The sequence below is a fragment of the Crotalus tigris genome, unplaced genomic scaffold, assembly GCF_016545835.1.
Source record: "Crotalus tigris isolate CLP2741 ecotype Arizona unplaced genomic scaffold, ASM1654583v1 scf7180000017591.2836849, whole genome shotgun sequence".
In the NCBI taxonomy this organism is placed as follows: domain Eukaryota; kingdom Metazoa; phylum Chordata; class Lepidosauria; order Squamata; family Viperidae; genus Crotalus; species Crotalus tigris.
Genome location: NW_024096497.1, coordinates 1245879 through 1261859, shown reverse-complemented (window position 1 = coordinate 1261859; position 15981 = coordinate 1245879). Strand labels below are relative to the sequence as shown.

General features: G+C 41.8%; 1 protein-coding gene across 2 annotated transcripts; it reads left to right on the top strand.

Annotated features, from left to right (window-relative positions):
* Positions 1-3141: 3141 nt before the first annotated feature.
* On the top strand, positions 3142-12436 carry BAMBI (BMP and activin membrane bound inhibitor). Of its 2 annotated transcripts, XM_039363838.1 has the most exons (4): positions 3142-3584; positions 7044-7113; positions 9298-9585; positions 11605-12436. In XM_039363838.1, the coding sequence occupies exons 2-4, from the start codon at positions 7089-7091 to the stop codon at positions 12021-12023; spliced, it is 732 nt and encodes a 243-aa protein (XP_039219772.1). In that variant the 5' UTR covers positions 3142-3584; positions 7044-7088; the 3' UTR covers positions 12024-12436. The 2 variants fall into 2 exon arrangements, with proteins under 2 accessions (XP_039219772.1, XP_039219763.1); XM_039363829.1 differs by lacking the exon at positions 7044-7113 and having other exon boundaries at positions 3143-3584.
* The last annotated feature ends 3545 nt before the right edge of the window (positions 12437-15981 follow it).

Below are 15981 nucleotides of genomic sequence, written 5' to 3'. Positions count from 1 at the left end.
ATGTGCAAAATTAATAAAGGAAATTAAACTAATTTGTTTCCTAATCTGAGCCCTATCATAATATCTAATCAAATTAAAGCAATTAATATATATTGCTTAAAAAGGCTTTGAACAGCCAATTCAGGTATCTGAGAATAAGATTAAAAATAAAAATATTAAATATTTCTAGTCAACTTACCGCTTGCCCGCATACTTGGGCTCCATTATAACCTATGGAAGAGTCATTGCCCAGAAATAATGAATGGTAACAATAATAATGAATAGTAATAGATGCATCAGCGTACAACAAATGTCTCTCTAAGATGCATAATGGATGGCAACGAGTTAAATAATTATTCTTGGCCACCCTTACAGAGACATCAATGGTCCATTAAGGCAGACATGTCAAACACAAGGCCCCGGGGGCTGGATGCAGCCCGCGAAGTGGTTTCATGAGACCCGCGAAGCCATCCTGGAAACAGTGAGGGAACAGCCCCCGCTGCCTTGGCCCTGGCCCAGGCCAGCCGGGAGCCAATGTACAATTTTGTGGTGGCCATCTTGGCACTTGCCCCGGTCCCACCCCCTTCTGCCAGAGACCCTCAGATCTCTCCCATTCCTGTCCAGGCCACTACAGGCACCCTTGACCCAAATGATGTAGAACTGGCCATGCCCACCCAGTAGGCTGCACCCACTTCATCCACGTCCACCCAGTAGGCTGCATCCACTCTGGCCACACCCACCCAGCCCCCCAAGGGCAACCGCAATGCTGATGCGGCCCTTAGTGAAATTGAGTTTGACACCCTTGCATTAAGGGAATCTCCTGTATCTTTCTTCTAGATTAGCTGACAGAACACTGAAATGAGCCCAAGTGACAAAATGTATGTGAAGTGTAATATAACCTGAAAAATGTAAACTTTTCTTATAAAAAAGAATCTTTTTGGTGGGTGTCCATATTGTGGAGAGAAAATCCATCTTGTACCAGTGACATGTCACATTTATTTCCTTTTATCCTGAAACTGATTATAAGATTCATTGTAGGCATTAAGATCTGTTCAACATAGTTTTATAGACAATTGTAATCTCAGCTTAGATGTTGTTTTAAAAAAAGGTTGAAGAAGCCTCTTTCAAAGATTTTATTGCACTAACTCAGTGAATATTTGCATATGGTTTCCTTTGACTGTATTCTATCAGAAATCAAGGAGGCATCAGAAACTTATTTGAAGCACCGCCAAAATGCTTATATTCCAAAGCATCTATGACAATGTTCGATGCAATACCAATATGTCAGCCACCTAAAATCCATCCTACATTCAGATAAATTGCATAAATAAATAAAAAGACTTCTGTCTCTTTGAATATAAGAGGGTTGCAGGGAAGGGATGAATGGCAGGTGCCTCCACACAGATTTAAAATCAAGATGGTGGTCACAGTCATGCTATCTAAGCACCCGTTTCCCTTTTGTGTATCATGAAAGAACCGATCTGGTGTAATGGTTAAGACACTAGGTTAGACAACAAGAACCAGGTTTCCTGGACATGAAGACAGCTGGATGAACATGGGCCAGTCACTTTCTCCCAATTCTAATGAAGGAGGCAATGGCTAATCACTTGCCAAGAAAACTGCAGGGGCTCATCCAGGCAATTGCCAAGAGTCAAAAACTGACTGGGAAGCACATACATAGCTACATGCTCTATTAATCTGTTCACTGATCCTTCCATCATTGTAATTGTAATGAGAAGGGTCTTGTTTTGATGAAATGAGGAGATCTCATCGCCATACTTCTCGTGTACCAGTTCCTAGTTTGATCCAATGCCTACTAATTTTAATGTTTTAATGTTGGTATATTTTTGTTTTTATTGTCTTGTAAGCCACCTATTACTTTGATACCAAGATGGCAGCATATACATTTAATAAATAAAAATATAACTATCACACAGTATCCCAAAGAGATTCCCAAGACTTGGTAAATACATTTCTGGAGTAAAACTCAGGGAAATCTGAGAATTGCAGTAGACGTAATAATAATCATTTAAATTTGTATGCTGACCAAATGGTTTTGCCCAGTTCGCAATAATCAAAGAAATTGCAATTAAATCAATAAAACCTAAAGATAAAAAAATGGCAAGCGCGATGAAGTGAGTGGGTCTCACTCTCCCTTGTCAAAGACATATAGAATTTTAATGTTTTTTTAATCAGAATTATATGTGCTTGCGTACATTTGCTTGCCTATACACAATTAAGGATGGACAATGCAACATTGCAAATCGAAAATTGTTAAGAGAAACAAATTGCACAAAGAAAGACCGAAATTCTCGCCTGCCTGTTTCATGAGAGTTCTCTAATAAATGAATTAGCAACTCAGTAAGAAGATCGCTTTGGGGCTGATATTGATCAGGCCCAGGCTGCGTGTGTGCTGGGGCTGTTGGGGGTATAATTGAGTGTCAGTCTCTGTCTGCGTCGCCCTGCTGGCGCCTGCTGCTTTTGCATTTGCTAATTTTCAGTAACTGTCTTCTGCCGGCTACTCCCGGAGCAGCTATCCGAAGGAGTGGTCAGGCTCCTGCTGGTCAAACCGTCCGTCTGACGAGGATTTATTGATCCTAAGCGAAGGACGCACGGAGGGGAAGCTCCCGTCGCTTTTCCAGGGAAGGGAAGGCACCGGTGGAACTTCCCAAGGGAGCTGCTCCCCGCCAAACCTCTTCTTCATCCCACCTCCCACTCCCCTTTAGTTCTCTTGGCCACATAGCCCCACCTGCCTTGTGATCTCTCATTTCATTTTATGGGTTTCTAGGCCATAAAAACCTATCCGCGAGCTTTATTTCGTCGGAAGCAGGCATTCCTGGCACAGAACTTGGCGCGCAGGGTGATTCTGAACCCCCCCCCCCAAGTTAAAACAATACAAACCAAAAAAAGGACAGAGCATGCCTTTCCCACAACGCGGCGTTCGTTGAACTAATCGTCGCTGCCCATTTGCACGATCCTAAATTCTGACCCTAAAAACCCAGAAGAAAGCGAGTAAGAACGGACCTTCTTCCAGGGTCAGCCTCTCCACCCTTCGCTTGCCAAACTCCGCTAGTTTGAGCGCCACCTCGGCCCGCCTACTACAATGGCTATGGGCGGGGCGAGGGGCGGACCGAGGTGGGGTCAGGCGGCGGGGCGGACGCATTATTTACAGAGCAAGAATCGGGCGTAAAGGGGAGTGGGGACGCCGTACTGTCTCCCCTGCGCGCTGGCTTTAGGAAAGTGGCGAGGAACAAGGTCTGCGCGGGCAGAGCGCTGCAGCGGCCGGAGGATCGGTTCTCCGTACGCCCGGTGTGGTTGCAGCTGAAGGGGCTTCCTTGCCAATCCTGCATTTCCAGGGTCCGGCGGGCCCTGCTGGAATCTGGGACTGCAGGACGGCCGACACGAGAAGACGGTTCGTTCTTAGGAAGGGTCGATGCGTTGTCCGATCGGAGCCCTTCCTTGCGGTGTCGCAAGGTGAAGCGATCTCGGTACGTCCGGCAGCAAAAAAAGCCAGACAGGAGGGTCCTCAATGGAGCGTCACTCCAGTTTCTTCTTCATCTGGCTACAACTGGAGCTGTGCGCCATAGCCATCCTATTGACTAAAGGTGAGCGCCAGCGCCGGGGTACTTCGGAAGGACGAGGCATTCCGGGGAACCTCCCACGATCGCGCGGGGGTGGAGATGCCGCTTTTTCCTAGTCTGGTTCAAGGTTTGGAGCGTGGAGGGTTCGTGGCGGGGCCGGTCTTGGAGCGAAAAGAACAGGGGGAAAGAAACGCGCTTGCGGAGTGGGTGCTGAGTGAGAGAAGTGGGTTTTTGAGGACCGATGTACCACTCGGTCTTTAGGGGCGGTGCGAGGCTCGCCGACCAGCGGGTGAATCGCGGTCCAGGGTAGAGTCTGCGTTTCCCACCATGCCCAACTTGTTTTTAACTTAAGGTTTTTCATCGTTCAGCGCATGGTGGGAACACAATCGGTATGGTTCGTATTTAGTTTGGTGCGCGGTGCGAATCCTGAGAATTGGATTAATTGTGATGAGTGAAGGTAACCAGGATCCTGCGTGCCAAAGCAGTGGTGGTGCCTTAGTCCGACGAACTTGCCCAACACTGGGGGCTTTCAAGCTCTCTGCACGCGCCCACATGACAGATAAAGCGGCAAGACTGCAAAAGGCGCCCAGACCTAGGGCAACCCCTGGAGAAAAAAGGAAATGTACACCGAACGCTTAGGATGCGCTTTCCTCTGGGCAACTCTCAACCCGACGGTCGCTTCCACAGAAGAACTTTAAAAAGCGGCTGGGAAAATCATAGGGGAGTTGACTGGGGAGGTGGCGGGCATTTTGAGTACGATCAAAGAGGCGGCCCCGAGAAACTGGCCACGCTGATAGGTAGGGCAGAGGGAGAGGAGCCCCGAGGATCTGAAATCAGGCTTCACCCGCACCTCCGGGTTGTAATTTAAGTGCGGGAAGGTCTTGCCTCCTGTGTAGACCTGTTCAACCTTGGGGGGGCTTTTAATGCCAGCCAAGGGCTTCCAAGGCTGCGGCCTTACCTTGCAATTCTGGGCAACAGGACTTGCTGTCAAGGATGGATGCGACGAAGCGCGCAACCCTGTAGCGCCACGGACATCCCCACGGGATCCCCCAAGGCCGCAGAACTGCCGCCTTGTCTAGCGGGACCCGACGAACCCAGCCGGGCTCCCTGGCGAGAAGTCCTGCTAAGAGGCGAGCGGAGCAGTGCGGCGACTTGAAAAGCTCCGAGGAACGGAAAATCCGGAGAATCCGGCCTCCCGCCTCTCCCCTTCGCAGGCCACAAACTTTGAGGGCGAGAAGTCGCTCTGGAGAAGGGTCTTCGGAAAGGGACTGCGCTGTACGTTGCAGCCCGTCAGTGGCTCCTGCCGGGCCAGTCGGGGTTGCCAGTATGGCAGCGGCCGCCTTCGCAGCGGATAAGCCCAGTAGCATCCCGCCAGCCGTTCAACCTCGCCACTTCCCCGGGGCTGTTCCCCTCCCCTTGGCCGGCCTGGCCTCTCTTGTTCGGCCTCTCCCTCCCCGGCTGGCGAGTTGCATGTGCTGGGCCCAGCGCGGCCTTTGAAGAGTGCTGCCAAGGCTTTGTGCGGGTGTCGGGTTTCTTCCCGGGCCGAGGCGCGCAGGCCAGAACAAGCTCGCCTGTTCTTGGAAGTGGTGGCGAGGCTTGGATTTCCTACGCTCCCTCTCCGCCTCCCGCGTAGCTTCCTCCCTCCTCGCCCCCTCCCCTTCATTGATGCGAAGCAACCTTCGGGGCAAGCGGTTGTCAAAATGTTTTGTTTAGGCCAGGAGTAGGCAACCTTGGTTCTTTTATGACTCGTGGACTTCAACTCCCAGAATTCCTGAGCCACTTGAAGTCCAGAGCATAAAAGAGCCAAGGTTGCCTACCCCTGGCTTAGGCCATCTTTGATGCGCTTTGGAACTTTTTTAGCTCTTTGGAGCTGAGAAGCGAGTCACTTTCTCACCCATTTCCACCTCCCAAATCAGGCTGAGCAAGAGATTCCTGTCGTTGAGGAGGATCCTGCACTCTTTTCTCTTTCAGGGCTTCTCTGGAAGGGGGAGGGGGGGGGCAAGGGCAGATCCATCTAAAAACCACCTAGATCCAGGCTTGTAGTCAGACATAATTTGCTTTGTTTTTGGCTTAGGGGAAAACCTGCCTGCCAAGGATTTATGCCATAAATGGTTGTTTATGGCACAACCACAAAGCAGTACAATGTGCAGATCCAGCCTTTTCCAGACTACCATCCCTTACCAGTTTCCTTGATGTTGGCTAGCCAGAGGCTTAACTTGAAATAAATTAACTGCACACCACTCAGCGATTTTGTGAGGCTGATAGCATTTAAGGGCAAATTGTTTCTCAGGCAAATCGCAAAAGTTCAGACTTTTGAGGTGTTCCTACTACAGTCAGCATAAAATGTTTTTTTTTCCTCCTCCCTTTTTAGAAATAAAAGGTACCGTTCAAGGCAGGGGAGAGGAGAGAATGGGAAAGTTGACGTGTCCCATAATTGCCATGTTTCATGGAGAGGAGGTTAAAGGATAAGCAAGCACAGGGTTGATGTGCTATAGTATTTATTTATTTTGGAAAGAAGGGTGTAATTAACCCCAAATAACAGCCCTTGAAGCCAGCAGAGGGAAGTTTTCTGGCCCCATCAAAGAGAGACTAAGAATGGAGTGACTGGGAATAATGTACAGTTGCAGATACTGAAACTATGTGCCTGATAATGATATAATTAGGGGATCACAGACTTCTGGCTGCTGTCAACTTCAAACGCTTTAAGAGAAGTCTGCAGTCTCTCCTGAAGCCACCTTGACTAAAAGCAGACATTTTTCTTTAATAGCTACATACAGTAATAAGAAAGAAGAGGTGAACAGAAAGGGCATTGTTCACTGTTGAAAATATTAAATACCCTTTCTGGCCTTTTGCATAGTTCCGAAAGTAATAACTATCCCCCCACCCACCCAAATACAATATTACAAAACTCTTGCTCTTTTCCATTGGAAAGGTTTTAAGGTTTTTTAAAAAATGTGATAACCTGAGTAATTAAAAGGAACTGTAATAACTTGATGACTGCTCTATCAGGTTTTGTTTAAGAGCCAATTTTGGATCAGAGAAGAGACAAGATTTTCAAACAAGATCATATGAGCTGTTAAAACAGAAACAAGGTCTTATGGTTTGTTTCTTCTCTGCATGTTACTTTCTGAGACAGCTTGTGGAAAAGAGCTCTTGTAGAATTTCTCTCTTAAGTGTTTTTATATTTATCCATGAATTGTCAGTGTAAGATGTTCAGTTGTTTGAATCTGTTTGTTAGATAACATTTGCTTAAATGACCTTTAGGGGGAAATGCAAAATTGGGATAAAACTCTGAGGGAAAGAGAAAAGATCAAGATAAGTTTAGGAAAATTGGACTTTAGCATCAGAACATCAGGAATAAGATCTGATAATTTTAACTATCATTAGAACATCAGGAATAAGATCTGATACTGATAATTTTAACTATATCACCCGTGTTGTATACAACCTTCTATTTTTAATTTCTTTTTTTTCTTGTCACAGTTATCCATTTGACTGAAGAATCTTAATGGTTGTTTTGCTTACCAAATGAACATTTCCAGGCAAAGGAGAGGTGAAATGTTTTCTGTTAAAATAGCTCTCCAAATGTTAGTTGTTTTTAAACTTCATAAATTCAATAGGCAGAGACTTTGGAGCATGATACACACAAGTGTACACGATGCTTAAAACTCAGTGGACTTGATATTACATCTACTCCTAAAAGAATAGGTCTGCTGAAGTATTTTCTTTCTCTCTAGTAAGATGTGCATGGATGTGTGCATTGTAATTTCTAAACTGCTTTGGAAAATAGAATTCTAAAGCCTTTTTATTGAATAAAATATATTCGGTGTCTTTATGGTTGATTTTAAAGAAGGTTAAGAAAAACATATAGTTCTTGCTATGATGATAATTTCTCAAAGCTGAGAATAAACCACTTTTCTTCCAACTTCCTTTCATACTTTTTTTCAGATTTAAACTAATATATTTTAAAAAGAGTAACAGTTTCTGTGTATAATAAAATGATTCTCATTTTTAAAGACTACGAAACGAAGATGATTTTATGAAGGGAACTTTTTTTTCAACTTCCTTTAGAAATCTTTGTGGTTTCCTGTGCGTTTTTCTTTTAGTCTAAGAGCAGAGGGTTTTCAGGTTAAGTGTTTACCTTTTTTGACCACATGGTGGATTGAGTGAATGAGGAGCTGGTAGCGGTAGAGGAAAGTTTAATTTTACCCTTGCATCCTTCCTTCCATCGAAGGAAGTTGATTTTGGCAAGTGGAAAACTACACTTGTAAATAAAATTTCCTGTTTTAAAATGGAGTAAAAAGCACTTCTACATGAGAAATTCCTCTTTGAAACAAGATTCTCTGCTGAATCTAATGCTTCTCTTTTTGTCCTATAGATAAATTTCTCAATATCTCCTTAGGGGCAAAGTTCTCAGTTAAGTTCAGAAAGATGATCGTAGGTTTTGTCTCTGTTTTAGAATTTTTTCATTTGTTATGCACTGATATATAGTTGTGAGGAATGCAGTGTCCATTGTGTGTATGTAATTTTTTAATCCCACCTTTGTTATTTTTATAAATAACTCAAGGTGGAGAACATAACTAATATTCTTTCCTTTTCCTGTTTTTTCCACAACAACAACAACCACCACCCTGTGATGTGGGATGGGTAAAGAGAAAGTGACTGGCCCCAAATGGCTTTTATGCTTAAGGCAGGAGTACTGGTCTTCTAGCCTGGTGCCTTCAGTAATAAAATATTGTCATATTTTGTTAACTTTGAAATTAATCTGATGGATCTTAGAATTAATGCTGGATGCTATGGAACATCTACCATATAGCAGAGCGATAATAGTCAGGGAATGCAAATCCTATGCTCAGGTAGAAATACTGAGTGTTAATACGTAAATGGCCTGCTTAACAGATTTTTGACCTGCTTTGTAAGACATACTGTGAGTAACTTGGTCTCTGTATGTAATTGCTATGAGAGCTTAAGCTGCTACTGGTGTTCAACAGCTGGAGTATATGTGTATATTTCTAGTGTTATTAGAAACCCTTAAATTCTTTTCATAAAGCCCCTCATTATTCTGACACTATTTGTGTCAGAGTTCTTTGTTCCATTGTTTGATTGGGTGGTATGTCACAGATTCTGTTGTTTGGAAATAGCAAATACTATTGATACATCGGCTTCTTTATACTTTGTCTAGTATTTGTACATTATACTTATTTCACATTAGTATCAGTCTCAAATACTTGGTAGCCATTAGCAGATGGTCTAATTGTTGACCATCATTAATTCATGCTGGTGTGCCAATAATAGATGGCTTATTTGTGGTGGAAAAACTGAAATCCAGTTATGATATCTTGAAGTTCTAACATCCTGCTCATACCACACAAGTCAAGTCTTCCCCTTTAGTTGCTCTGGGATTACAACTCTCAGAACCATTAATTTTGTTGACCAAGAATTCTGAGAACTGTAGTCAATGTATCATGAAAGTACCAAGCTTGTATAAATTGACCTAGAAATGTTTCAAAGAGGACAGTTATGCTACTTTCACCTTGGGATACTTGAAACAACTGGTTAGGAATAGATTGCCATTATCCATGTGGTCCTAGGATTGATGGCTCATAATGATCAAATTATGCAACTCTATTGCTGTATACATTGATAAGTATCTCAATCCCTGGCAAAGATTTTTATAAAAGCAAGTACTTTTTGAATACCTGTTGGCTAAAGAGCTTTGCTTTTTATTTTGTAACAGGTGAAATCAGATGCTACTGTGATGCTGCACATTGTGTTGCAACAGGCTATATGTGCAAATCGGAGCTCAGTGCTTGTTTCTCTAGACTGCTTGACCCACAAAACAGCCATTCTCCACTGACTCATGGTTGCTTGGACTCCTTTGCAAGCACCCTGGATATTTGTCAAGTTGACATAGCCCAAAACCACTCTGGCACTGCCATACCCACGCTGGAGTGTTGCCATGAGGATATGTGCAATTACAGAGGCCTCTATGATGTTCTGTCTACTTCCAGAGGTGACCCATTGGGTAAGTCACATTCTTATCCTATATTGGCAACAGACAAGATCTTGTTAGCCTACTAATGATTTTAGGCTTAAGCAAAGGTGGAGAAGGAAGCATGTGGCAGAAAAAAGCTTTTCCAAAAAGCTTTTACATCTGCATTTGCATCAGACACAAAGCTTTGCTTTTTTATTTGTATCTTACCTGACATGTTGCCAGAGGATCCATGTCTTGGGTGGAGTGCTTGCTTTCATCACAATGTGGTGCATTATAGACTGGGTAAAATAAACTATTAGACTAAAATTAATTACAGTATGTGTAAATGTTAATGAAAAGGAAGTTTTAATTTTATAACAATGGATCTCAGTTCCTTGTACCTAATCAGTGCTGAAACAGGATCAGAGATAGGAAAAACAATACACAAATAATTCCTTTGACTCAACAAACCTTGCAATGCAACTCTGTTGATGCTTTACAGATTGAGGAAGTTCATTTAATTGATTCTGTATCCCCAGCATCATAAGCGATGTTTTGATTAATGGAAGAATACATTAGTTAAACTGCAGTCCTCAAGGATGCCTCTTAATTGTTTCAAATTTAGTGATTATTTTCCTCAATTGCATATTCTGTTCTCTAAATATCTGGATTTTCATATGGGTTACATTATGATGTTTTACTTTATATCATGAAGAAAATCACAAATTAAGTTGGGAAAAGAGTGTGAAACTGTAATTTTGATATTACTGAATTGAATATTGTAGCTATGAGCTGCTGTGTTCAGCAAAATCTCATCTATCATCAAATTGGTGTCAACTTAGGAACCAAATATTGTAGATATTCTCTGTGACAATTAGATCTGCTTTAATTTTATTTCAGTCCTGAACTATATAAATCATATAGAAACTGTCATTTTTGTTTTAAAAACATCTTAATACCTGTAGTCATAATTGGTTGTCTTTGGGCTGATAAAACAAAAGCTTAATTTAATTAGGAAAATGCGGAGCCTTATAATTTTGAAGAGACACAAATCTATACTTGTGCTAATTTATAGAAAATAAATTTAATAATCTACTATAAAGCTTCACTATAAGCTCCAAACAAATAATTCTAGGGATTTTCAATTCCTTTTGTGCTTTTATGCTGTATGTAATTATTTATAGTTAAAGAATCACTGCTAAAATACTTTGTAGTGTCATGTTCAAATTCTTCTAAAATACGATCTAAAGCATTCTTAATTTGCAAAGCATTTCACATGTTTAATTTATCATTCTAATCGAATCAGGCTGAGACAGTAACTTACAGACTCACTAAACTATGTTGGGATTCTTGCTTGTGCAGAAGAGATCAAGTTGCTCCAGCTAGTTGTTGCATCTCTAATGAGCACATTTGTTTTAGGTATATAATTTGTTTGCATTTCAGTAAGGTATATCTATAATTTATTGGAGAAGATGGAACTGGAATCCCCTCTTGTTTCAATTTGCTATAATTCTACTTACAGAGGTGCATTGTTGTTCAAATAGGACAACGGGGATGCAGCACCCCTCCCTAGTATTTCTGGAGCCATACAATAAAAATAAAGCTTTAGGTTCATCAAGTTCTGGTTAGTACTCAAATTATAGAGGGAAACCTTTATAGGTAGTTAACCAGTGGAAGTTATGATGGGCCCCCTTCCCCAAAATACTCACACATTCCAAAATGTCCCTGTGGTTATGTGACTGCATTTTCTTGATAGCTGGCCCATATTTATTCATGGGACTGCAGTTTATGATTTTTTTTTAAATGCAAGAATGCCCCATAGAGAGCAATGGGTTCACTTAATGATCACAACATTTGTCTAACAAACACAGTGATTCATTTAACAACTGCCACTTTAAAGCTTGAGTAGGCTTCCTTGCTGTCATAAATCAAGGATCTTCTGTAATATCTATGTTAATTTCAAATGATGGGGAGTAACAATGGATTTTTTTCTAGAATATTTATTGAAGATGTGGCTTACTAGTTTTTAAATTTGCCATCCTTCCTTTTTTTCCTCCTCTTTCTTTGCAGGACAAGGGAGCAGATACCAACATGACAACAGCCGAAACCTCCTCACTAAAGTTCAGGAGCTTACCTCCTCAAAGGAATTGTGGTTCAGGGCTGCTGTCATTGCTGTCCCCATCGCAGGTGGACTGATCTTGGTGCTCCTCATCATGTTAGCATTGCGTATGCTCAGAAGCGAAAACAAACAACTGCAGGACCAGCGGCAACAGATGCTCTCAAGATTACACTACAGCTTCCATGGACATCATTCCAAAAAAGGACAAATGGCCAAGCTAGACTTGGAATGCATGGTGCCTGTCACTGGTCTTGAGAACTGTTGCATGACCTGTGAGAAGATGCGACAGCCGGATCTCAGTAATGACAGAATACTTTCACTAGTCCACTGGGGCATGTATGGAGGGCATGGAAAGCTGGAATTTGTGTGATCACTTCTTTTTTGCTTTATATATATATATAAATGTTGTCCTTAAAATTACTAGGATTTTTTTTTCAAAGGCTGTTGGGTTCTGCTGGACAGGAGCACTTTATATAGGGTTGGCAGGGAAGCCTACAGTCATTAGTCAAAAGAAGAAGAAGAAAAGGACGTCTGCAGATGGAACATTGGATTTGTCTTTTGAAGGATTCCAAAAGATCTTATTTGCACAGAGTAAATACACCTGATGTATTGTTTGTTTTAACATTATGAAAGCCAATTTGAGAACTTGTACGTGCTGTTACCACAGTTGTCTGAGCTGTAGGGAAATGGGGGAATAATTATACTATTAAATGGTATGCACATTCTGATGTAAAGATTTTTTTAAAAACCACACAAATATATAGATATATATTTTGCCTGAAACTTATTTTGTAGTATTGTGGATGAAATATCGCACTAGGGAACAAGAACTTGAGCTAACAGTTTCCATGTAGATTTCCCACTCATCTTTGATATGGTTTGTGGCAGATAAACTCAACTATTCAACTTGGTAAGCCCATATAAATTAATGTGCATCCTCTTTTTCAAATGATCAAAAGAGTTTTCTTCTGTCAGTCACTGATTTTCTGGCGATAAAGATGGATGAATTCATTCTACTATGTATAGAAGGGGGGGTATAGCTTGAAAGATAAATATTACAATTTCTGCATCATACTGAGTACACATTCTAATGTTGAAGAAATATAATTCCTAAGATTTCTAGCACAGAATATTTTGATTAAATTGGATAGATTCTACTCCCCCCCCCCAAAAAAAATCCAAGTTATTGAACAGTCTTGGATCTTTGGCATTGCTTGTCAGGAAAGGTTAATGGATATTGGAAAAAATGCTCGTGATTAGTTGCATATAACTATATGGTTAAATAGTAACTTGTGGGGTAAGATCAAGACTAAGCTAATACAGCTTCTCCTTCCCCCCTCCCCCACATACATGCATTAACACAGACAACAATGAAACAATTTAGGTTGGTTGTTGTTGTTGTTGATTGCGAAGTCGTGTCCGACACATCGCGACCCCATGGACAACATTCCTCCAGGTCTTCCTGTCCTCTACCATCTTCTGGAGTCCATTTAAGTTCACACCTACTGCTTCAGTGATTCCATCCAGCCACCTCATTCTCTGTCGTCCCTTTCTTCTATTGCCCTCAATCTTTCCCAGCATTAGGCCCTTCTCCAGTGAGTCCTTCCTTCTCATTAGGTGGCCAAAGTATTTGAGTTTCAACTTCAGGATCTGACCTTCTAAAGAGCAGTCGGGGTTGATCTCTTCTAGGACTGACCGGTTTGAACCCCTTGCAGTCCAAGGGACTCGCAGGAGTCTTCTCCAGCACCATAGTTCAAAGGCCTCAATTCTTTGGCGCTCAGCCTTTCCAACCACTCTATTCACCAACCCAAATATATAACCTAACCTAGTTTGCATAGCATGCTAAACCACAAACTGCATAACTCCATTTTACGTTAAAATGGTTGTGTGCACCTAGCTGCTGCATGAATAATCTTTCTTAAATAAATTATGGGCCAAAACTGAAATAAGAATTGTTCAGAGAAAGATGAGTAGGATTCCTTCTTTCCAGACTACAGATGACACAATTAACTGTAATGCAAGAACACTTATTAAAAGCATTTCTATGACAGGATCTGGCTTGCAAGCCATCAGTCAAGACTTACGGTATATAAAAAGTCTATTAAAAGTCTGTAAGTCAGGAAGAAAATTAGGCTTGTTCATGGATTTTTCATACCCCCAGAACAAGAGATAATTGCTCCGGATTGTATCTTGGAACAGCTTTATTGCTTGGTTTTAGGACAATACAACCTGGGTTTTATGGTCTGACTATGTTTATAGGTAGAAGTGGATCAAAGCCTACTTTGCTTTGGACAGAATAGGACAAATTATGTGAGCTTCATGGCCTCAGGAGAATCTTTTGCTTTGAGTAGGGCAGGCTTGCCATCTATTTCACTGGCTTTTCCTTTTAGATGGGTCGGTAGATTATTGCAGTCTTCCTTTTTGTAGTTTTGTCACTAGCAATAGTACCTGTAGAAAACTGAATACAAAATAAGGTGCCTTTTGGAACATCATGTCACTGTGTAGTCTGGAAACGCAAACAATCTTGCATCTTTTGAACATAGAGAGAAAGCCCTAGAACAGTGGTTCTCAACCTTTCTAATGCCGCGACCCCATAATACAGTTCCCCATGTTGTGGTGACCCCCAACCACTTATACATCACCGGGTGCCAGGGGCATGGCCAAAGAAAAGGGGGGGAAAAATGGCGGACAGCCTTGTTTGGCGACCCCCGTGAAATGGTCGTTCGACCCCAAATGGGGTCCCGACCCACAGGTTGAGAACCACTGCTCTAGAATTAGCCGCGGGACTCCGTTTCCAGCCATGAGAATGGATAATCCTGAAAAGGGTTCCTTGGCTGAGCTAATTAGAGCTGTTGGGAGTCCCACTTTAGCAACACTTGGAGGGCTGCAGATTCCCCATCCCCTATAAGCGTGTATGGGAAAGTGAGGGGGAGGAGAATCATACATCATTATATGATAATATTCACAATCCAAATACCAGGGCTTACCTAGCTGTCCCAGACAGGTAATGGCGGCAGTTTACATGGTGATGTCTTTGCCTTCATCATTTTGGTTTGCTACAATTCCTCTTATGGAGTAGAACTGCCAGCTGTGGAGCAAATAATTAAATTTGGGAACTGGAGGTGGATTTTTATTTTTATTTTACTTTATTAGTATATGCTTAAAATATAATATTTAAAAGAAAGGTACTATACAAAAGCATGGGTAAAATCAACATAAATCAACATTAAAATGAGTTGAATCAACCTATTAAAAATCCCAAAGTACATACAGACCACATTAAGTAATTTTAAAGGTTTTGGAAAATTTTAAAAAATATGGTACCATGAAGTTTACATTGTTAGTGTCACAGATTTCCAGATCTTGGGCAATTCTTCCCATCAGATTTTTGCCTGAGTCCTTCAAAGTTCCCTCACAGGAACCTCTAAATGCCCGTTTCTGCATTTAGATCAAAAGAAGCTTGAAAAAGCTATGCTGTTATGCACAAGGACTGCATCACAATATGAAGAAGAGGTTGGTGGGAAATGATACTATATGCTTCCCTGGCTTTTCATTGGCCTTAAAAAGCAAATTGTGTGGTTTGGACAATAATTGTATCCATGGGTTCTGCAGATCCAGAGAAGGCGTGGAAGCTGATTTGTAATCATTTTAAAAATTTACCATAGGAAAGCTAAGATCAAACAAGATGTCCTATGGTCTAAAACAGAGCAAATCTTTTCTTAAATACAGACTGAGTGCTTGGCATAAAATGGGAGGTAATCATGAGTTCGATCTAATCTATTAGATTGCCCTCTTACATAGTTTCCTCAGTTAAGCTGAACTGATATAAAATAGTGCTAGACATTGCATACAATGAGTGAATTTTCATGTCCATGAGCTGGGTATCTCAGCAAAGAAACTAAATTCCAGGGCTTGAAAAACATTTTTTTGCCCTATCGAGCTTCTTGTGACTTGCTTGCAAATGAGCATAACTGCATGTCTTCTTAGTGGCCCTTTCTCAATTCTACCTCTTGTTTTCATTTTTGTGTTTTTCTTTTCCAAAGCAACAATAACTTGTGTCTTCCAATTCCAGATTCCTCAGCAATTGTCTGTCTCTTCTTCACTCCTGCCTAACTGGTTCTGCTAAAAAGTCCCTATCCTGTGTATGTTGTGGGGTGAGGTGGGGGTGGGTTGACCTTCTGAAAATTCCAACTGTGTCTGCTGTGGAAATCACAAAGCTCCCCTCCTCAAAAAGGCCAGTAAATCTGGTTTCAATACAACACTGAGTGATTACAAGCTGAGCAAGGAGCTTGAAAATAACCAGCCTCCTTTGGTAGCTGGGGCGCTGG